The sequence below is a fragment of the Dermacentor variabilis genome, chromosome 9 (genome assembly GCF_050947875.1).
Source record: "Dermacentor variabilis isolate Ectoservices chromosome 9, ASM5094787v1, whole genome shotgun sequence".
Classification (NCBI taxonomy): Eukaryota; Metazoa; Arthropoda; class Arachnida; order Ixodida; family Ixodidae; genus Dermacentor; species Dermacentor variabilis.
In genome coordinates, this window is record NC_134576.1 from 45,043,718 (window position 1) to 45,068,890 (window position 25,173).

General features: G+C 41.8%; 1 protein-coding gene across 1 annotated transcript in view; it reads right to left on the reverse strand.

The window, feature by feature from the left end:
• Positions 1–510: 510 nt before the first annotated feature.
• LOC142592650 (uncharacterized) overlaps positions 511–25,173 on the reverse strand; it is a 35,411-nt gene continuing 10,748 nt past the window's right edge. The window contains exons 2-3 of the mRNA XM_075704209.1: positions 24,358–24,442; positions 511–3,208 (exon numbers count right to left, since the gene is read on the reverse strand). Coding sequence (XP_075560324.1) covers positions 2,625–3,170 — 546 coding nt within the window. The 5' untranslated portion in view covers positions 3,171–3,208; positions 24,358–24,442 and the 3' untranslated portion in view covers positions 511–2,624. The remainder of the gene's footprint in view (positions 3,209–24,357; positions 24,443–25,173) is intronic.

Below are 25,173 nucleotides of genomic sequence, written 5' to 3' on the forward strand. Positions count from 1 at the left end.
GCGTGGGCAGCTCGATTTCTAACTTGACGCACCCTGGTCATGTCCATGTAAACATAGCCTTTGATGTCGTGCCTCCTACAAGTACATGAAATCGCTACATCGAGGCAATGCTGTTGATGCCACTCAACAAACTTTCACAGGTGTATTGCAGGGCCCCCTTAAGTAGGTGGCACGTGCACCTGGCTTAACGGATATGATGCAAATCCAAGTGTACTCAGGCAATGATGTTTCAGTTTGCTGCAGGTCTCTCCAAGGGCAGCAGCAGCCTAATCTCAGAGGCCTCGCCGAGTGGCAGTGGCGCTTCTGAATGTTCTGAATCATCTGTCACTTCTAGCAACCGAAAATCATTTTACAGATTCGATACAAAAAACTATCCTCGCTATCTTATCGTGACGCACCCAACTGTAGTTAAAACACACAAATTTGTAAGGAGCTTGCTCTGTATGCTGCTGGTATCTGGGCTGGTATCAAAGTGCTGGACGAGTGATTAAGGTTTGGCAACAAGTGAGGATCATTATACAAAAAACGTTTTATTTACATTTTATAAAACAGTATCCAGAATTATCACATTAAAACATTAAAATCTTGAAATAAACATTTTAACATCTATTGCTACAGTTTTGGTATTTCAGCTAACAAGATTATCAATCAGTGCGCATAGTAACTTCGACCCGTGGGTTACCTTCATGCTCAAAAATGACAAAATTGCAGGGGATCTGTTTTTCATGCACTGTAGGGCATGAATACAGCCGTTACATTCAGCATCAGCACCCAATTTACCAAGCAGTAACTGCAGTTGCACATGTTGAGGTTGCCAGCATATAAGCATGAAGTCTGCTAATCTATGACAGCCAATCGACCACAAACGGCAATATTGTGTGTACCGAGAAAACAATGGTCAGAATCAATTTTTGTAAATAAGCTTGCTCTCTTCATGCTGGACATATACTAGTGTTTCTTCGCTCATTTTCTAAGATTGTCATAGCTTTTAATTTGACAACTTATGTGCAAACTTTACAGATGCTACTTTGCTTCAACTACTTTGAATTTTACAGTTGTTGACAGCTACACTTTTTGACACAATCTTTTTTATTTAGCTAGAACTTTGATTCGAGTACAAACACTAACCTTTTCGGTGACATTGCTTCCATTTTTAGGCAATAAAATTCATTTTTGAAAATTACGCTGGAAAACTAACTAGCTGAATTGACCACATTGCCACATCTTTTAATGACATTAAATATATATGCACTGTCTGAAAATAACAGCTTTAAGAATCTTGAGGCCCTGAACATTTAATGACCTTATACATAGTGTTACAACATAGGCAGAGCTCATGCAACAAATTGTGCTGGGTCCATGCCATACTCAACCACAATCGGCTCTTGTGCCATGACAATACTGAACCTCAGGATTATTCACCCATCTGCCCATAAGTGGGGCTGGTGCCCACAAGCTGACCTTAATCACAGTCATACTGGACAATGTTCCTTGAGAAAAAAGAAAAGTCAAATGCACATTTACTGAAACAGCACCTCAACTATGTATATTTAGAGAGATCCATTCACCATGCAGTGCTACAAATTTTACATAAGTGCTGAGGCTTTACCCAGAATGACTAAACTGACATAATCACACATACAGATGTAAACAAGGAAGTGATTAAGCACTCGGGCAATCATTTCTTTTCAATTTACGAGAGAAAGCTTAGATACTAGCTTTCCCACCCATGACACGATTTATGATTTCATGCACCAAAGCAAAAAGGTATTGCTGCAAATCTCTGCATACCAGTCATATGATGAAATAAATATACCCTCAGTTCCCTTGCTTCTAAACAATTGCATGAAGACCCCTTTAGCAGTTATTTCTGCACTTCCACCTGCTGGAGAACAGAAACACTAATTCTCCTGAACTAGAATGCGAATAGATCACACTGGTACAGCGCATCTCAGAATCAGTACGGAGTTGCTGTACTGCTCGCAAGGAAAAAAAATAGTTGTGGCGACGTCAAGTTTGTGCTTGACGGTGCGAGTTGTGCTTGACGATGAAGTTTTGCTTGACCCTCCTCATCTGAGAGTCAAATACACCTGACTGCAAACTAAAGCTTGAGTGACTGTAGTCAGACTATTTTCTAACAGCAAATGCTGTTTAATGAGCTGATGCACTGCTTAATGCAGAATCCTTTGCCATACAATATGCTGAAGCACAACAAGCACTAATCCTTCACAGCACAGCCAATCAGCACAATGGTGAGTGAAAAAAAAGTGCCCATCAACTTCCCAGTGAATTAAAGAAGAGACCAATTTTAGTGGGACTTTGTGCAGTGGCCAACAAAACAAGGTGCTAGGGTGCACAGTGGTGGTGAAGCTACCATTGTCAAGATGGTTTGCTGCACACTTGTGGGCGGTTTCTTGTAGTGTGTGTTTGCTTTCTCAATAATATGACTGCTTGAAGAACGCAAGCACGAGCATTGCACAGAAACCTAAACGTGATACTCTGCTCCCTCTTAAAGCATATAGACCTTAACTCTTAAGTACGAGCAGGGAGGGACCAGAGTCTTCTAAGACTCCATTTCTGCATCAGCAAGAAGCACTCAAATGAACACCTACTGCCATAGCACTTCACCTCTGCACATTCGCCTGCTGCTCACCGAGCTGGTCTCGTGGCAGCAATTGCGCTCCGCCATGGCACAAGTGTATGTGGCGTGTCAAGTTTATCTTCCAGGCAGATGCGTACGGGCATATGGCACACTTGTGCTGCTTTTCACCAGTGTGCGTACGCATGTGCGATGCCAAGTGGCTCTTCCTGGCACATGTGTATGGGCATTGCTTGCACATGAAAGGCTTCTCGCCTGTGTGGGTGCGCACGTGAGTCACCAGGGAACATCTATCAGCCGTCACGTAAGGGCATGAAGCACACTTAAAGGGCTGTTCTCCTATGTGTGTGAGCCTGTGTATCTTCAGATGCGCCTTCTGTGTGAATTCGAGTGGGCAGGTGCGACACTTGTACGCTCTATCGCCCACTTGAGCCTCCCGCCGCCTCCTGGGTGGGCAGTGGTCCTGGACGGCTCTTGTTGCAACATGCATATACGAGTCAAATTCTAGAGACATGCTTGGGATACCTCCTGGCACATGCTCAAAAGTCCTCGAAAGTGCATCAAGTGACATCTGGGCCTGGTCCAAGCTGCAGCCATTGGCCTCAGATTCTGTGAATAGATAACAAGTTTGCACATCAATTTAGTTTATGTATTCCTTATGCATAAATTAAACTTAAAAATACTGCAGGCCTTCTGCAGCAGCTATCGGAGTTGCCACAAATAAGTACAATGAAGTAAAATACCTAGCTCTCTATATAAAGCTGATTCAAAATAGTGTACACAGATATGTCAATCTAGTAAGCTTGAGTGCATGCAGCAAGGAGTTTTTCTCATTACTAGGTCATCAAAAAAATTAACAGATTGACAACACTCGTATGTAATGATATTGTGATTTGAATGTTAGCTTTTATGCAGTGCTACAGTAGAGAAAACATATAATATGCATAAATCAGCAATGACATGTTAATAAAAAGCATTAAAAATATTCCTAAGTGCAAATTGTGTTACTAAATTTTGCATCACGTTATTGAGATTACTTTTAGTTAAACTGTGATCATGTCCAAATTTTTGACTATGTTTATATAAATTGTCATGAATATCATTCATACTGAGTAGAAACATGGCTCAAACTAACGGCAAACTAAATGCATTATCAGCAAAGAAGCTGCCATGTCTAAGCACAATGAAGGTGCAAACATAGTCTGTAACCATGTAAACTGCTAGTGCCTTTGTTTACCAACAAAATAAGTACTTGATGGCAATTTTTGATGAAGAGCACACATTATGTTTGAAATACATTTTAATCAGTTCTCTACTACTTCAACGATAAATGTTGTCTTTGATATTAAATGCAAACGTTTTTCAATATGAACGGCATAAAGTCCTTCCATGTGACAGGTATGTTAAGTGAACTTATAAATGCAGCTTTGATACATAGAGAAAATATCAGACCGTGCACACCATAAAAAGTAAAACTACTGCACATGACCTACACAGTAGTGCACTCATTGCTACTCATCAGCAAATTCCTTGAACTGTAGAAGATAACAGATCAGAAGATATTTTATTACAATGAATTTTACTTATGAACCAATTTGCTCAAGCTAAAATGAAAGTGTAATTGGCCCAAAGAATGCTAGTAAACAATATGCCGAAGCACAGTTGGAGGTAGTTACAACATATATCTTACAGAACATCACCACAATAAAGTACACAACACAACAAAAAACTCTGGTGTCCGTTATATGAGACTAGCATTGCCCAAGATATTGCAAATTTGTCTTACAAAGGAGATGAAAATATTACATGCACACAGTGCTGCACCCTAACAAGAATGACCAAGGATTGAGATTCTAAGCAAAGCACTTATGTGTTATATTAAGGCCCAGAAGACAACTGTTAGGATTCCTTAAAAAATGGTATTCTGCAATGTATTAATTAGTGAAATAACTATTAAGCTTTGCACTAATAAAAGCAATACAAAGCACACTAATATAGTAAGAGCAAGAAGAAAAAATGGCAATCTATGGGTGACAGTACCACAATAATCCAACTGTTTCTATCAACAAGATAGTTAAGCACAGACAATAATTTTTGTCGTGATACCATCATACGAGTCCTGAAACATTCAGAGAAAAACATGGCCAAGGAAAATAAAAGTTGAAATGCAGTGAACTTTTCAAGTATAGTAAAAATGCTCTTCACTTTCATATTTCATATATTTGGAAAGAACATGGGAGAACCACTTTGTCAAAAATTCAGGAAGCAGACTTTATCTACAATGGCAGGTGATCCTGCACAAAGCAACAGTGCCTGGGAAGCAACAATGAAAGCAATAAAAGCAAGTGAAATACAAATTTTTCACTACAAGTTTATCTTGTGAACAAAGGGAGTGCTAAATCTGCTCAAAATATGTGAACCTTCACGCCATGGTGAATTACACTTTACAGATACTGCAGCAGTTTGCTACCTTCTCTTGACAGCAGCTATATCACGAAGCACATGTGCATGTGTGCTTTCGCAACACTGGCCATGCCAAATGGCACCACACTTAGAAATGGCTGCATCATGCCCATCTTTTTCAGCTGTAAACAAGTGAAGAACAAACTGCAACAACAGTGCCATGATGGATGCACACGTCAGTGGAAGCACAATAGATGAATTGCACACTTCCAAAGAGCACAGTGGGCACTCATTCTGCTTTACCGTCTGCTGGTGCACAGGGCGACTTGACGAGGAAAAGAAATTTGATCATCACTGCCAATAGCCAAGTCACTAAACCATTGCTGGTCAGTAATTTTCAAATAAAAAGAAACATAAAGTTGAGTTAGTAACGTATGTTGAACTTTTGTAATGAGTAGACCAGCCTTACAATGAGCAGAAGCCTGTAAAGCAAGGAACAAAGCAAAAACAACAGATGAGAGATGAAGCTACATTAAAATTCTTGCACTAGCCACCCATTACATTGTAGATTTCAACAGTGTCCTTTCACGTAAGAGTCTGGCGAGACAAAGGCTTATATGGTGTTTAAAGGTAGGTAAGAGAATCAACCAGCCAACTTACACAAACTCAACTGGCATAGGAAAGGCAAAATAGTACATGAAAATACAGCAAAGTTCACTATGCCACCCTTACGTCGTTAATGCCACAATTTTGACACAACACTTCAAAAAAGTTAGCTTTTCTCTTTCTCTGCTAATAACAAGCTCTTCCTTCTTGTCAAACAAATGCATATAGAGATTTGAAAAACAACTTGGTCAACTTATATAACATTTTTCTCTGGTGTCTTTTGCATTTTTTGATGTCAATTGCAAATCAGCTCCTAATACACATGAACAGACAAGCTGAGATGTCATCGCAGCACCTGCACCACAGCAGATAATGTGTTGGAAGCCCCACTCACTGCTCTCCCTAAGCCTGTGCAGTGCATCAAAAATGTTGCTCCTAGTGCCTGTACTAGGACAGCACAGTGCTTGAGCCACGGTGTAAGAATATTATGAGAGGTGTGGGAACGGCACCCATCCCAGCATACCGGTTTTGCGTGCACTTGAAATAGTTTCCGTAAAATGGCGCACTCATGTTGGGACCATTGGCAAATGAGACACAAGCCCCGAACAGCGGAGACCAATGAGAGCGGCCCCTTCATTGATGTGCAAACTGAAAACTGGTAATATGCAGACCCACCTGACAGCTCGTTTCGTACTATCGTCTGCTCACATCAGCTCTCACTCGCACTTGATTGGTTTGGTCTCGTTCAAACTTGTTTCGATTGTCATAGAACTGGGTGAACAGGTTGACAAAACGATTAATACCATAAGAAACCGTGCAAAAGAAACACACGTATACCAGCACAACGCACAGAAGTACTTGCAACCGCATGCAACAAACACGAACGATGAAGTGATGTCGATGTGGCTTCACCCTTTAGAATGAGCTGGCGGCCCCTAACATATAGCGCCGCCCTTCGGAGGATGGCCAAAACACATGCAAGTTGTCGATGCGCCCTCAGCAGGGCGAGGCACCGCCGTTCACACATCTCTTATAATATTCTTACATTGTGGCTTGAGCCAAGCGTTAAGCATTTCTACCAACTTTTAGTCCCCCAGTACAGCATACAACATGGGCTTAAAGGCCACGAGCGAGCTTTAGGTATTGCGCACCCAAAGTTAGGGGACACAAACCATAAGGTATATAAAATAATGTAAAAAAGAAGTACACAAAAGAATAGAAGCAGGGCATGGGACTTCGAATACACATAGATGAGGTACACTATTTCTAAAACTCCCTTCTGTGGAAGCCTTTGAGTCGAACCCTGATATAACCATGACATGCAAAGTTACAGCTAGCAGCAAATGAGTTTAAGGCATACTGAAAATGGAAGAATTAGGTCAGAATTTAGCCCCACTCAGTCTCTAAGTATGCAATATCGTACTAAGATTGTGATGTCTGTGCACACATTCATCACAGGTGACCTTGCACACATTCAATTATCAATGTTTCATTTCTGTACCTCCGCACACATTCACTTATCAATGTTTCATTTCTGTAACTCTTATCTCTTTGGCAATTTCATGCACACTGCAACTTGCTCACACGCACTCAACGTGCCTAGTTTTCTATTAGGTACCCCCAAAATGGGTGAAGTCTGCATTTAACACTAAAAAATGCGTAACCGATAGTGGGATCCAACCTGTCTTTTAGCACAGCTGCCCAATGCTGAAATTATTAGGCTAAGATCACATGAATGTTTTTCTCAAGCTAAAGTTGCTCTTTCAAATGTATGGCACATGTGTCCTAAGCAAATTTCTCGCATTATTCCCTCATGACTGCTAGTGCTTAGAGATGCTGCATTACACTGCAAAGCCTTCGGGATCAGCACACATTTTTCATCAGACAACACCAAAAGGTGTCACGTCTGCTTACAATGCTATCACAATGCTATCACTGGCATAAAGGCGCCCTGTAAATTTTACAACGACAATTTTGACCACCTGGGGTTCTTTATTGTGCACCCAAAGCACAGCAGATGAGCACTTTTGTATTTTCCCGCTATGGCCGGAAACCACATCCGCAACCTCATGCTCACCAGCATAACCGCAGCCATTGACCGACCATGGCAGGTGATAAGAAATTTGGCACTCCTGCTTACCTCACACCGTGACTGCAACCCCAAACATGGCTGCAATAGACGGTAACACATCTACCCTTCTGTGACAGATCTTCGGACAAGATTCACTTTTCACAAAAGGCACTTCTCACAGGGACCTTCATTAAACACAGGCACACAACATACACAGTACTACCGCAAATCCAGAAGAGACCTGACAACAGCAAAAAACTTGCATCACTAAAACTTAGCAGTGGCTACCATTTATACATTACCTTTTCATTAACTACCCTGAAGTCTATAGCATTAAAAAAGCTGCACTAAACAAACATGGAGATGAAAATATATACATGAAATCGTGTACAAGCACTGTGGTTAATCCCAAGATCTATAAATTAAGTACAATTGCTGATTCATACTTGTACGTATTAAATGACAAATTTGGGCAAAAATGATCAAAAAAATTAATCCTAAAACTTGGGACTCCAGCATATGTCATGCAGCTCCTGAAAAAAAAAAGGTAGATGACTAGTTACATAACAGTGCAGCACACAATCTCTGCCATACTAGCAATTAGAGGTTCAAACATAGCACAAAGAATGTCAAATCCTTAGAGACGAAAGCTAGTTAGTAGATAACAGCTTCAATCAGCAACACGACAACAAAATCTGGAGAAGTAACTAGAAAAGTGAGTAGAGTACATAAGTGATGTTCAGATAACAAATCCTTTTTTTTAATCCTTTTTCATACCCATCCTCTCTCTTCAGCTTCAACATTCCTGTCCTCCTCTATTGCAAAAAATTTACGGCACTTGAGATGATCGCCCAACATCCAAAAGTTTTCCAGCAGGCAAGTTTTTGGGCATGGCCTTGTTAAAAGACCTACACAGTTCACTACCTATCGGCAATGTGTATTTTAACCCACCCGATCATCCCATTACAATGAAGCAATATAAAGACAGAGGCAGTAATATAAATTTGAGATCAAGAGATCAAGTATTAATGACACGTACATCACCTACCAAACAGTTCAGCTGAAAACAAAAAAATCAAATTCACATTATCTTCCAGAAGCAGCCTACGCCATTTGCTTCACAATCTACTCGGCTATTTCTCCACTCTACCAAGTGCTGTTTAGCTAATGACTGCTAAAATCCTGCAAGAGGCAGGTTTGCTGTCAGACGTTGGCCAAGAAAATGTAGAAAAACACTGAGTAGCTTTAACCCTTTCAGGGTTGATATTTTTCGCCATATGCGACTGCCCAGGGTCGATCTTATTTTCTTGCAGATTTAAATTTTTCAGAGGGACCTATATAGAAAAAAATGTACCGTAATTTTTCCAGGGTGATCATAAAGAGAGAAAAAATATTTTGCATTGGTATATATATATATATATATATATATATATATATATATATATATATATATATATATATATATATATATATATATATATATATATATATATATATATATTAACAATAAAAAAAGGAAATAAACTTATAAGAATCGAAAACTTGATGCATTGTTATACACACAGTTTAAGGCTTAGAAAATGCGCACATGAGAATATTTTGCAAGTCTCAAATGTTCCGGCTCTTACACTAATATTTACGTCCATAGCATAATCGAACTGCGCAGGTGATTGCACTCAAGAAATCTGTGTGGTTGTGTGCCCATCAAAAAAGCAAAACGTGTGACAAACTCCGCTAATCCTTAATCTTATCACCAACCAGAAGCGATTATATTTTGTGTCTCCAAAAAAAGGAAACCCATGCGCGACGGCATCCTTCACGTATGCGCAACCTTGTGAGCAATAAACGTGCGAGTAATAGGCGGTCACCCTTCCAGCGATTAGTAACGAGATAGCCATCAGTTTTGCGAGCACAAGAAGCCGAAGCCGCCCGCGGAACAAAACCCAAACCGCTGCCCACCTGTGCGCGCGCCAGTGCTTGAGCAGTAGTACATAGACGCGCCAAAGCAAAGAAACCATGTAACAAAAACCAAGAGAGAGGTGCAAGAAAAAAAAAAAAATCCTTGTATTCCCACATAGTGGCAACGTAGCCACTATTTCTTCAACGTAGCCCTGTGAAAAGCGTAGTGTGTTACTTTTGTGCTGAAGAACCACTTGGCTGAACAGATATTTAATCTGATGAGACACTGCCATGAGTGTCGTTACATGACTAACAAGGACATACAACAGCCAAAACTTGTAACGAAGTTACATCCTGTACACAATTAAGTTTGTTATACCCAACATTCGTCATAACCATACAGTTTACTGACCAATATCAGTGAACATTTTAGGTTTACGTCACTGTATCCGTGATCACTGCATCAAAGTATGTCCGTTATGTGTGCATAATTCACGAGTGATATACATAGCTACATAGTTGCATTTGTAATTTTTACCTAGTTTTTTTTTTTCTTTCATTTTTTGTGGATTTCATTTTTACTTGCTTCCTCTGATATTTGTTTTAATTGCGTATCAACAGTGTATCAACAGAATGTAGTATTATCATGTCGTATAATCATGCCTATCATATAACCTTGACAGGAGGCCCCAATACAGTCATTCACTGTGGGACCTCGTTTTGTATTTCATATTTGTCAAAACTTATAACAACTTTGTGAAGCAATAAATTAAAATTAAAAGTGATTGTGATGCTGGCTGTCTCAGCAGTGAAGTGGAATGCATTGCTATAGGCAAAATTTTACCACGGTAGGTTGGATTCAAATTTCACGAGCAGCACAGCCCATTGCGAATGGGGAAAAAAAAAGAGAGAGAGAGCACGCATGAACTCTTTCCCTCTTGCAAAAGCACAATAGCTTAGCTATGCAGTAAACATGTGGTTAGTGGTTCTGGCACCTTCCTAAGCCCCTGCGCAATGCGTAGAGTTATGGCGCAACTAGAACCAAAAATGATGTTCTGCAAGCAAAAAGCATGCCTGGGCTGGAGACGACCCACAACATTAAAGACAAGTAAACATGGCCTTTGTGAACTCGCCACCGACGTGCATAATTCCTTTCTCAGATGCCTGCAGCATCCTACACAGTACATCAACATAATTTTACTTGGCTCTTGCAACTAAAGTGCCAGGAAAGTATGAACCTTGCATTGAGGTTTCCCTTTGACAATGTACCCCCCATTGTAAACTGACAACTTCTTTTTAACATATATTGAAGCAGGTCACGTGCCATTTTGCAACATGCTTGGCAAACATCACATTCCTATAAGTCCTGCAGAATTATCGCTGTACAAGTGTACAATAAAAACAAAATAGCTGAAAAATGCAACATGCATGCTTGCAAGCTTGCTGAATTCTCATTAGCAGACAATGCTGGCAAATAGCAGGCAATGCTTTGAAAGATATGCAAGTAGTGCGGCTATGTCAGCTTCGTTCCATGTATTCTCAGTGCTGTTCCTGATATGCGACATTTTACAAAAAAAAAAAAAGAATGCAGCAGATCCAACGTGCCCTACTGGAATACAACAGCAAAGCTTTCAGTAAATGCCTAAGGAGTGCTGAAACACTTGTTTGTGTTCATTCAGTGAAACCGAATGATTAATTGATGTTAGCGAAGAATGCAATAGACCTTTGAATGCAACCGGCATTACAGCAGCTGAAACAGGCAAGCTGGCTTTCTGCACCATTTGTTTGTGGTACCCAACCTCCCCTTAAAGGTGAAGGTGCGACCACCCATGTGGTTGCCAAGCGGTGCAATGCATGCGCGACCATCAGGCCACCTCCTCCGGTGCCCTCTCTCCCATCTCACAGCAGCTCTCCATGTCGCAGTCCCCTCGCCCTCTACAACAGCGGACAACAACCCGCATGCGCAGGCCGGCTTGCCCCCCTCAACCTTGCACTGCTGCGGGCATAGTGCGAGCCATCGCTCCTAGATGGCGCCACCATTGCACAGCCAAACATGAGCTATTCAGCGACAACACACGAGCAGCAGCAGCAGGCAGCCATGGTCAGCAAGAGAGATGCAGGAGGGAAGCTTCATTACTAATTGAAGCGCCTAAACACTAATTCGTATCTTCGAACAAGTGTACATAGGGTTATGTCAAATTATACATTCTTTGTCCACCTTTGTGCTTCCCATAAACAATACACTATGTTTTGGTCACGAGTACAATCTGTGCTCGATGTGGCTGCTGGTCGCAGAAACATGCCATTCCGTTTGTTCAGTAGTAAGTAGGTTCAGATCTGCAATGGCTTCCATGTAATGTTTACATCATAATTAGCGACACAAAAATGCAAGCCTTAATGTTACTTCACAATAACTGATGTATGCCAATGTCTTTCTTTCGTTTGTGGTGCACTATTTTTTGGTAGCAGATGCAAGCAGTGAAAGAAGTCTCCCCAGTCTTCATAGCTTTATATATAGGGGTGTGCAAATATTCAAAACTAGCAAATAATGAATTGAATCGAATATTCGATTCAGTCTTCGAATCAAATAGTCAACATTCGTAAATGCAAACATTTTTATAATATTTTTCAAATATTTCCACATGTAGACTGCACTCAAACATAAAATTGGAGCAAAGGTATGCAAATTTTCACCCCCCACAGGCATAGTATAGATATAAAACATGAGAACTTGCACAGTGGAACACGCTACATCACTTAGGTAGCCCTACTTTAGAGGCTGTATAGCAAACATTTGCACTCTCTGAAGAGCCCTGTACATGTGAAGAAACTACTTGTTCTCTTCTAATGCTCCATTTGTGCTTTTAATAAACAATGTCATAATGTACTGTGTAATGACAGAAGCTTCCTAAATTTGAAAATACTGGGATGCAACACATCGTTTTATATTAATTGCAATAAAAGTTCTTTCTCATTTGAAAACTACTCGAAAGTATTTGATATACTATTTGTTTCTCGGCCTATTTGATTCATATTCGATTCAGTCTCAATAATCACTATTCGCACAACCCTAGTTATATGCTACATATAAAAGAGAGTACGGAACAAAGAAACACCGGCCCTGAGCAATAAATTAGGATGGCATGCAAAATCCTTCTGTCCCTTATTTCCTCGGTGCCAAGTGAGAAAGACAAGTAGATGTCAAGAGGCACGATAATGCATTTATTTCTTGTGAAAACAGCATGTCGCAAAAATTAAGGCCAACTAAATGTGTCTACTATCTGGACCACTCCCTAAAACAAGTTTGCCTTGGACCACTCGCCGAACAAGTTTGCCTTGAGAGAGTGAAATGAAAGAGATGTTAACCAGAAAGGCATCTGGTTGGCTACTCTATGCTGGGGGAAGGGAGCACTGAAACACTTTAAATGGACACTAAAAAGAAACAATAAAGCGTGTTGACTGGTTCAGTCATTAGCAAAGGAGATTAAGTGAGCAGAAAATGGAGCGCTCATAACCAGCATGGAACCTGGGCATGACCTCCGGGATAAGGTGGCACCAACGACAGTCTGAAAATCCCAGAGGCTCTGGCATTCGTGTTATTTCCACTAACTACCAGGTGCCTACACTATTCGCTTATGTGCCATCTAAAAACTGTTAATAAGAAAACTGGAAAATTACCATCCCTACAGCTTTGCCAAGACTGCTTTGACAATATAATGTCATTGTAATCACTCATTTTTATGTCCCCTGGAGGAAAAAAGGCCTCTTGCCCTGACCTCCGATTACCCTTGTCTTGTGCTAGCCGACTCCAAGTTGTGCCTGCAAATTTGCAATTTCACCATCCCACCAAATTTTCTGCTTTCCTTGACTGTGCTTCCATTCTGTTGACGCTCATTCTGTAATTCGAATTGGCCACCGATCACCTGCCCAATGCGTTAATGGCCTGCCCAGCTCCATTTCTTCCTCTTAATGTCAACTACAATATCCTTTTTGAAGAACACTTGAGTTGGTCCCAGCATGTTAACAAAATTCATGCCAACATATTGTTACAACGTATTATATCAAGGTCCCTCTGTGAATTGTACAAAATTAAAAACCTTGTTCCCAAATAGCTGAAGTGACAGTTATACTACACCCTAATTCATTCACATCTTCACTATTGTATGCTGATTTGCGCCTACAACCAAACTAATCTGTACAGAAAAAAGCAATACAATATGTCGAAAATCTTTCATACAACAATACTGTAGGGCACTCAATAAAGTTATTTGAATGAATGAATGAACACACAGGTTCGCACTTTTTAGAATACACCATTGTAAAAATGAACAAATTACATATGAGTTGAAATTGCTCTATTACATCTTTGACGAAATCAAGCTCCATCCTTCTAGATATCTTTAATTGCACTTTAGTAGTAATGTGCCTTATAAATTAAGGCACGACCAATACAGAATTCCACATGTGTGGACCAACTATGGAACCAAAAGGCCTTCATACTTGATTCCCAGTCTTCTCAAAAGACATACACAGGCCATAGAAATGATTAAGAAATGTGTGTCCCTGAACTCTTTGAAAAAGAATGCTAAAGCTTACCTCCTTTCCTGTCCTAATGAATAATAGGTTGTGTATACAGAAATTTTAAGTTCCTGGTGTTTCGTTGCGTGTACGAATTTTCCTCTATGATTGCAAAGGTATGCACCTTGTTCCGTTTGTTTACTTTGTATAAAACTGTGTTCTATATATATAACGGCAGTATATGATGTTCTTGTTTCCATGGCTATATGCTACAAGTACGTGCATTCGGGTGCTGGGGTCTCATCGGGCAGATCACATCTGCCTTTTGCCCTTGCATCCGAGACTTCGTTGTCTGAAATGAAATATCAGCTACTGCCACTTCCTCTTTAATCCACGCTGCTATATTCTTGTCTCTTAACACTTTTCGTTCCATCACTCATTGTGCAGTCTTTAACTAACTTTTCCTCATGCCTCTTTGGTACCCTCAAGTTTCTGCCTCATATTAGTACCAGTAGAATTCAATGTTTATATACAGTATACAGGGTGTCCCAGCTAACTTTAGCCAGAGTTTAAGAATATGTCGATACTCTATAAGATGATGCGACCAAATGCTTGTTGCTGACTATTGTATCAAGTAACACTATTTTTTGTTCAAAAGGACGTCTTGTTGGGCGAGTCGGTCACAATTCATTATGGGTAGTAGGCGCGAACACACACAAGAAACAAAAATCTTGTGTGCCTCCTTACTTGTTTCTTGTGTGTGTTTGCACCTACTACCCATAATGAACTATTTTTTGTATCTGCTTACTTGCATAATCAGTCAATATTAATTAACCAACTTCTGATGCAACGGAGTTAGGCAAGAAATTCCAATTAGAAAGTTGTAGAATGATTTGCAAAACGTCTGATTAAGGACTTTGTATTTACTAGGTATTAGTGCTTTTCTGCTTACTGTACATGCCTACAACATAAAAACAAATATACCATATCACATGCCCGCTTGCGTGCCGTGATTGCCGTGCTCCCAAATATTCCGCATACAAACAAACATAGCATCTGGCAGGGTGTGCAGCTGCTTAAAACACGTCAAGGCAGTGATGCAGGTGTTGGCTGTATGATTAACGCCAGTAATGTGCTTCCCCCATGGTGGTACATGATATTGATAAACAGACGCAGACGCATCTGGCAGCCGTTGATTTACTAGACGGCCATACGGTAAACAATCGAGCGCCTGTATGCATGGTGTTTTCGGCACCTCAAATGGCATGTGCATCTATCCGATGATCCGAGCTTCTTCCTCTGATTAGTATGCTTTGCTTGCAATGCTAAGCACACAACTAGCCATTTCATCTACTGCAACCGAGTGCCATTGATCAGCACTGCCATGTCAGTCAATTTATTGGCTATGGCTACAAAGGAGACTAAGCTTTGCTTTGGCTTATATTGGCCACACATTGTGTAATTAGGAGTTTTTATGCCTGTTATTTCAGTGAAGTAATGCCCATATTTATGTTAAAATAAATAGATTGACCTTTTCAGACATTTTATACATACCTTGTTTTACTTTTCTCACCATGTTTTTCACGATTGCCACTGATATCTTGACCAAATGACATTAGTTTTTTTCTGTGTAGCAACACCACGGGTCGAATGGCACTCGTTGCACTGAATATGATTCAAATGTAATGAAATTAAAATGCCCAGTGTGACATCATCATCATCATCAGCCTGGTTATGCCCACTGCAGGGCAAAGGCCTCTCCCATACTTCTCCAACTACCCCGGTCATGTACTAATTGTGGCCATGTTATCCCTGCAAACTTCTTAATCTCGTCCGCCCACCTAGCTTTCTGCCGCCGTCTGCTATGCTTCCCTTCCCTTGGGATCAATTCCGTAACTCTTAATGACCATTGGTCATCTTCCCTCCTCATTACGTGTCCTGCCCATGCCCCCATTTCTTTTTCTTGATTTCAACTAAGATATTATTAAGTTGCGTTTGTTCCCTCTCCCAATCTGCTCTTTTCTTATCCACTAACGTTACACCTATCATTCTTCTTTCCATAGCTCGTTGAGTCGTCCTCAATTTAAGTAGAACCCTTTTCGTAAGCCTCCAGGTTTCTGCCCCGTACGTGAGTACTGGTAAGACACAGCTGTTATAAACTTTTCTCTTGAGGGATAATGGCAACCTGCTGTTCATGATCTCAGAATGACTGCCAAACGCACCCCAGCCCATTCTTATTCTTCTGATTATTTCAGTCTCATGATCCGGATCCGCAGTCACTACCTGTCCTAAGTAGATGTATTCCCTTACCACTTCCAGTGCCTCACTACCTATTGTAAACTGCTGTTCTCTTCCGAGACTGTTAAACATTACCTTAGTTTTCTGCAGATTAATTTTTAGACCCACCCTTTGGCTTTGCCTCTCCAGGTCAGTGAGCATGTATTGCAGTTGGTCCCCTGAGTTACTAAGCAAGGCAATATCATCAGCGAATCGCAAGTTACTAAGGTATTCTCCATTAACTCTTATCCCCAATTCTTCCCAATCCAGGTCTCTGAATACCTCCTGTAAACACGCTGTGAATAGCATTGCAGAGATTGTATCTCCCTGCCTGACGCCTTTCTTCATAGGGATTTTGTTGCTTTCTTTATGGAGGACTACGATGGCTGTGGAGCCGCTATAGATATCTTTCAGTATTTTTACATACGGATCGTCTACACCCTGATTCCGCAATGCCTCCATGACTGCTGAGGTTTCGACAGAATCAAACGCTTTCTCGTAATCAATGAAAGCTATATATAAGGGTTAGTTATATTCCGCACATTTCTCTATCACCTGATTGATAGTGTGAATATGGTCTATATTTGAGTAGCCTTCACGGAATCCTTCCTGGTCCTTTGGTTGACAGAAGTCTAAGGTGTTCCTGATTCTATTTGCGATTACCTCAGTAAATACTTTGTAGGCAACGGACAGTAAGCTGATCGGTATATCATTTTTAAAGTCTTTGGCGTCCCCTTTCTTATGGATAAGGATTATGTTAGCATTCCTCCAAGATGCCGGTACGCTCGAGGTCATGAGGCATTGCGTATACAGGGTGACCAGTTTCTCTAGAACAATCTGCCCACAATCCTTCAATAAATCTGCTGTTACCTGATCCTCCCCAGCTGCTTTCCCCCTCTGCATAGCTCCCAAGGCTTTCTTTACTTCTTCCGGCGTTACCTGTGGGATTTCGAATTCCTCTAGACTATTCTCTCTTCCATTATCGTCGTGGGTGCCACTGGTACTGTATAAATCTTTATAGAACTCCTCAGCCACTTGAACTATCTCATCCATATTAGTAATGATATTGCCGGCTTTGTCTCTTAACGTATACATCTGATTCTTGCCAATTCCTAGTTTCTTCTTCACTGCTTTTAAGCTTCCTCCGTTCCTGAGAGCATGTTCAATTCTATCCATACTATACGTCCCTATGTCAGCTGTCTTACGCTTGTTGATTAACTTCGGAAGTTCTGCCAGTTCTATTTTAGCTGTAGGGTTAGAGGCTTTCATACATTGGCGTTTCTTGATCAGATCTTTCGTCTCCTGTGATAGCTTACTGGTATCCTGCCTAACGGAGTTACCACCGTCTTCTATTGCACACTCCTTAATGATGCCCATAATATTGTCGTTCATTGTTTCAACACTAAGGTCCTCTTCCTGAGTTAAAGCTGAATATCTGTTCTGTAGCTTGATCGGGAATTCCTCTATTTTGCCTCTTACCGCGAACTCATTGATCAACTTCTTATGTACCAGCTGCTTCCGTTCCCTCCTCAAGTCTAGGCTAATTCAAGTTGTTACCATCCTATGGTCACTGCAGCGCACCTTGCTGAGCAGGTCCACATCTCATATGATGCCAGGGTTAGCGCAGAGTATGAAGTCTATTTCATTTCTAGTCTCGCCGTTCAGGCTCCTCCACGTCCACTTTCAGCTATCTCGCTTGCGGAAGAAGGTATTCATTATCCGCATATTATTCTGTTCCACAATCTCTACTAATAACTCTCCCCTGCTATTCCTAGTGCCTATGCCATATTCCCCCACTGCGTTGTCTCCATCCTGCTTCTTGCCTGCCTTGGCTTTGAAGTCGCCCATCAGTATAGTGTATTTTGTTTTGACTTTACCCATCGCCGATTCCACGTCTTCATAGAAGCTTTCGACTTCCTGGTCATCATGACTGGATGTAGGGGCGTAGACCTGTATAACCTTCATTTTGCACCTCTTATTAAGTTGCACAACAAGACCTGCCACCCTCTCGTTACTGCTATAGATTTCCTGTATGTTACCAGCTATGTTCTTATTAATCAGGAATCCGACTCCTAGTTCTCGCCTCTCCGCTAAGCCCCGGTAGCACAGGACGTGCCCGATTTTAGCACTGTATATGCTCCTTTTGGCCTTTTAACTTCACTGAGCCCTATTATATCTCATTTACTTCCCTCCAATTCCTCCAATAGCACTCACTGCTAGACTCGCCTCACTAGACAACGTTCTAGTGTTAAACGTTGCCAGGTTCATATTCCAATGGCGGCCTGTCCGGAGCCAGGGATTCTTAGCACCCTCTGCAGCGTCACAGGTCTGACCGCCGCCGTGGTCAGTTGCTTCGCAGCTGCTGGGGACTGAGGGCCGCGGTTTGATTGTTGTGTTCATACAGGAGGTTGTGGCCAAGTACTGCACCAGGGTGGCCAATCCTGCTCTGGTGAGAGAGTGCATTACTGGTTCTGGTCACCAGGATCAGGCCACACTCCAGGCCTGTTTATGCAATTTTATCAACACGCGGATTTTTTTTTTTTTTTTTTATCCAGTGGAAAATTGCATGGCACTGGGATTCGAACCACGGACCTTTTGCACGTGAGGCGGGTGTTCTACCTCTACGCCACCGCTGGGTGCAGCGGTGGCGTAGAGGTAGAACACCCGCATCACAAGCCACTTATTAAGCTTTCAACAGCAGCAGCATGATGATGAGACAAAACTTATTCAATTGTTTCATAATCGATGATGGCCTTCCAGCAGGGGAAGGCAGCAGTGAAAATAGGCTGAACACTGCTTATTGGCTGGCCACCAAAAATAGTAGAACATTGTTGATATGATCCCTTTCCATATGATTTTTTCGGTGCTAATGCTCCCAATCACAAACACACAAAATGACCCAAACAGTTGCACTTAACATGATAACCCTATTGCGATAACACTAATGCGATAAGCATCTTCACCTATCCGTTTCACAGCAAACGCGGCGCAGTGCTGCTAGAAGCATACTGCATACTTTTAATAGGCAGTAACACAAACGCACTGCCATTCCTTGCTGCAGCCGGCTTGAAATGAGCATCATGTTTTGTTCTGGCAGCATTGTATTCCAGCACTGCCCACCAGCTCGATTCCATTTGAGTTTAAAACGGTATGCAAAAGGAAAACAAAAAAGCGCGTCTTCGGTCACTTGTGTCTCACCAGTTTGATGTCTCATGAGGCAACTGATTCTCACTAGGGGGCACACGAAAACTTCCTGCCAAATGCCTGCCCAGAAAAGCTGCTGACCCGAATTCGAGGAGTGCAAACGCAAACACGTTCAAGCCGCAAAAGCAACAACGCAAGTCTCAGGTGCCTCAGACCCGAACAGCTCGGTGCCTCAAACTACAATGAATGCGCAACGCTTCCTGTAGATTTCAACTGCAGTTGAATTTGTTAAGGTTTTAATGACTTTGGGTAGTACATTTTTTTCGTTAATGTGTTCTATCAAGACATATGAACAAGGTTCTACAGCAGTGAAAGTACACCTAGAGCTTTTTTAAAACTAACAATTAAAAAAAAATTCACCTGTGCACGATAGGACAATTCATCCTGAAGTTAGATCACTCGAACAGGCAGACATTACTTGCACGGGTTATCGGAATGCATAATCGAATAAATACGAAAGTTGCACCCATTAGCTATTTAACTAATTACTTAATGGCACAATTTGGAATTTACAAACTGTATTCGGTGAGTTTGCATGACTTATCCACTTCAAACAAATTCTGAATATGACATGGGTTTCAAGTCAGTTCCGTACCAATTTTGTGCCAACAGCATGTGTAACCAACATTGCTGTGCATTCCCCTAAGGACAAGCTTGATTAAGCTAAATTTTCATATATGCAGTAGAATTTGTGAAGGTGTGGAGTTGTGAAGGAAGAACTTTGCTACATTTTCTACTTGACTGAGCAAAACAGTGTTAACCTGCCGACTTCCACGAGGCAGCTCTGCTGAGACGATCGACTGATGATAAGTGCCAATAAACCGTGCTTAGAAATTTCAGCCGTGTTCCGGTCGTAACAATACAATGGTAAGTTAGTGCGGGACCTACCTAAAAGAGACTAGCAGATTTCACACCCCAAATTAAAGGTCTTTATTTCGCATAGAACCTCTCTGTTTAGTCTGCCAAAGCAATCCAACTCTGAGCCGTCATTGTTGCTGCCAATTTTGCACGGTCATCCCAAGTGGTGTTGTCTTCCATTTTGTTGAGCGCATTCAACAGCACTGTCTTCTTGAAGGCCACGGCGGCCACATTTCGATGGGGGCGAAATGCGAAAACACCCGTGTGCTTAGATTTAGGTGCACGTTAAAGAACCCCAGGTGGTCAAAATTTCCGGAGTCCTCCACTACGGCGTGCCTCATAATCAGAAAGTGGTTTTGGCACGTAAAACCCCAAATATTATTATTGTCTTCTTGAACTGGTACAGCGCAACAAGGAAAGAAAGAAACAAGCCAAGCCGGCCAGAAGAAGGAACAGTGTGGCTTGTTTCTTTTCCTTTCCTTATTGCGCTGTACCAGTTTTAGAATGCAATACCAACTCGCCCAATCCTCAACCCTAGTGGTCTTCTCGAAGCTGTGGATTACAATGTTGGGCGATACCACGCCCTGCACTGGTAGTACCCAGTCAGACTGTTTCCAGAGAAGGCCTCTTTATCCTCCCCGTAGGAGTGAGACCATGTTCTCGGCTGGCCATCCATTCCACAGACAGTTTACATACATAGTCATTAAGAGGCTTGTTCAATGAGCCATACACTGCTGGACATATGTTAGGCCACCAAGAATAACAGCCAAGCTTGTCTTAATGTCTGACAGGTTTTCTTTCACACTGTTGGCAAAATGGCCCTTGTAGCTGAGAAACACCAACTAGGCACCCTGCTGCAGTCACAGCACAGCACCTGGTCATCTTTCCCAGAGAATGTCAACTCAGTTAAGCATTAATGTTTCATTCATCCATCCATTTCAGCGAACACGGACATGAATACTATATCCTTGAATATTTGCCTTTGGCAATGTCTCCCACTTGAAAATGGCGAAGGGCAGGAATTTGCACCCGTCAGCAATCACCACAAGCATTACACCTGAACACAGTCTCCCCACAGCCCACTGTTTTTACAGAGGTAGAGGAAGCATATTTCACACCGTGGTGCTAGGTGGCATGTCAAATATGTCAACAGTAATTCATTGACATTCCCGACCTGTGACATTGCAAAGTTGTCGACCTTGTGCAGTCCAATCATGAAACGGTGAAAAGCAACCACCTTTTCTTTGTAGTCATTGGGCAAACAGTGACAGAGGGTAGTCCATCTCAAACAGGTGATGAATTCTCATGAAGCATGTCACCCACCTTCTCCTTGCTTTGAACAATGAAGCAGGGATGCCTTTTTCGTGCACAATTTTCTTTGCCTGAAATTGCAGCAACTCGCATGACACAGTGTGACTGCAGGATCTATCTTTTAGAAAATGTTTGATGGGTCCCTCTTCAACAGCGAGAAACTTTCCTTGCTTGGGTCTCCGAAATGCTTTTCTTCCCAGTCTTGCATCAGTGATCTGAGCCTTCTGTTTTCACCAGTAGCACATGTGGTTCTCAGTGATTTTGAACTTCTTGGCAGCAGCACGGTTCCCGTTTTCCTCGGCAAAGTGCATTAGACAAAGTTTAAACTTGGCCATGTAGTTATAGTACCCCATCAAAGGAGCATTCGTTGAAGCTGCGTCAATTAAAGCACGACTGACCCTAAAGCACACCCCACACCATAATCAACAATGGCTGCACAGGCTGCTCCACCACTGCTGTTGATGATTTGTCCACATAGTGAAGTTCTGCATCCTCTCACCTCCAATACAGAAAATGGAGATAACAAAAAAAAGTGCGCATCGCTTGATTTTTCTGTATGGCTTCACTTTGACAAGTGACTCTTCCCCACTTCATGCCTTCAGCTATAGCAAATGCAGTGCTGGCATAGCAACCACGGGCGACGTCACAGCCATGCCAATCTCCCCAAGCCCACCCTGTCCACGCGCACTGACAGCCTGCTGCAGGGTAGGTCAGGGAGTGCAAGTAAAAGCTTTTAATGTGATTAGCATTATTAGGGAACTACACATACTTTTCAGGAGCTTTATGCCTGTCTGTCGATGTCTCTAACAGTTTTACCACCACTTGGGTCACTGCATAGTCCATGGTCTAATGGTTAGCGCATGCTGTTATGAGGGAACCTGGTTCGTCGGCCCAACTTTGGTCACAGGTCACGGGTGCGTGACACCATGTGCCACTCATCAGTTAACCTGCTTTGCACCAACATGTGGCAGTGGATATGTGTCAATGGAAGTTGGCTTTTCCATGAACAGAGGTCATAAAAGAGCCAACTTGGATCACTGCACATATGAACCTAGACATGTGCCACCCCTTTAATGTGAATTTGGGTCACTGGGTATGTGTCTCAACATATGTGCCACTCTTCAATGAACATCTTCCACGCTGGCTAGTGCGATTAGCTATGTGTAACAGGGTACGTGCCGCTCTTAAATGAGCCTCTTTTACACCAACTTCTGTCACCGTGTATGTGTTGCTCTTCAAAGAGAAAAAAATTATTAAAATTTCTCCACTGGTAGGCAGTGTCGAACTTGTGCCATAAATATTAAATCAACCTTCTCTGAGCACACATGCTACCGCATGGAGACTTCGCTGCTGTGGCGCTAGATGATGCAGAGTGTCCCGAGAGAAGTGAGAGAGAGCCTCCAGGCTGCATACACACCTCATGCACAACACGCTTCAGCAGTTGCAATACAGTTCGTTGATACATTGCTTCGATGCCAATCGCAGTCCCATTGACATTCCTTGTGAGATGGGTTCTGCTGGAGCTTTTCAAAATCCAGGGTGATAATTGAGGGGTGCACAAAATACTCAAGTAAATACGGTATATTTTGTTTAAAACCAGTTTTGCATACCTTTTTTGGGGGTCACTGAAACACAATCTTTGTGTCAACAGCAAAAGTGGATGTTGTTCCCCCACCTGGCTGCAAGCTCTGGATAAGATTACCACAGCAATAAGCAATCATAGGGACAACTGACTTCGACAAGTAATTTCAAAATCCAGGCAGAAAATCGGCTATCACTGCTAAACATGAAAAACAGGCTCTATTTGTAATTTCATGCTAACATTACGTTACCGTGGCAAGATGCTTGGTAAACCAGAAAACACTGAAACAAGAAAGATAGGTGTTGACACTGCCTTAAAGTTTTGGCACCAAATCGCTATGACAACATCGATTTTGACGGCATTTACTAGCACTTATTTGATTATTTATAAATAAATATGGGCTATAGCATGTTCTAAAGAAGCAAATATTGAACATGGCCAGCTTTGGGAACGTTTACTGTCCAAATATGAAAAAATGCTTTCAAATTCGTGACATTACATTGCTATACTGGTGCTGAGGTATCAGCATGAAATTCAAAAGATGGAGCTCCGACCTTTATGTTCTCTTCTGACGTCAACCAATTATCATGCATGTAATGAAAATAAGAGTTTTCAAAATACACTTTATCACTCTAAACTAATTTACTGCTTCACTTAAGTGTCCCTTTACATTCCGAAACTGCATAGTTGGTTATGAGGCATGCAATAGTAACACGCTCCGGTTCAATTTTTATTACCTGAGAGTTTTTCAACAGGCACGTAATGCATGGTACACGAGCATTTTTGCATTCTGCCTCCCTCGGACTGCCGATGCCACCACTGGGATCAGACCCATGTACGCATGCACAGCAACACAACACTGTAGCCAATGAGTTACCACAACGGGTACCAGTATGAATGAATGAATGAATGAATGAATGAATGAATGAATGAATGAATGAATGAATGAATGAATGAATGAATGAATTGCATGCTCCCACTGCTTCGTAATGAGCTGCCACAGCGATGAGATGGTCAAAAGATAAAGACCAAGTATAACGGAAGCAGCCAATGTCTGGGCCACACCACCCCAGAGGCTCACGAATCCATGAGGGAGTCGGCTTCCATTCTGCACCTGGGCACACGAAGAGAAAAAGAACTACTGTACTTCCAGGAAGGTGCACGCTCTCACTGTATCAACAGGAGTGTCGATTTCATACCCTGCTCTAGGCATATAAATGTACTGTGAGAACCGAAACATAGGTCGATGCAGAATATAGGCTGACCACTGGCTTTGAGGTGAATAAAATTGAAAAGAATAATTCTTCGTTCGTTACCTACAGAACGCACCTTATTAGATCCATACACTCATTCTGTCAGGATTCTTGTATGGGGATGGCCCCTAATCACATACGACCTGCTAACTTGGCACCCAGAGACAGTAGTAATGCATGTTTGCGAAATTGATAACGGGAACAAAAACAGATACTTTCTTTTTTTTCCCTTGTCCAATAGTGGTCAGACAACAACTGAAGTTGTGCCAAATGCTGCTACAGTATAAGACAAGGTGCCACCTTTCCACAAATTTAACTCTATCTACAGTAGTGAACAAAATGATATAGTTCGAATCTCGGTCCTGTAAGTTAAATTGCTCAGAATGTTGGTACTGCATTATGCCAGACTGCTACAGTTTTGGAAATAGTCTCTCGAACACGTAATGCCATCATAATTCATTCTCACAGTATTTGCAAAATTCCAAGAATGTATCACAAGGAAACCGTAATATGAATCAGTAGTGAAAATATGTAGTATGCGCTGGTATGAGAAATTTCAATGACAGATGGGGACCTTAGCCAAGTGGAAGGT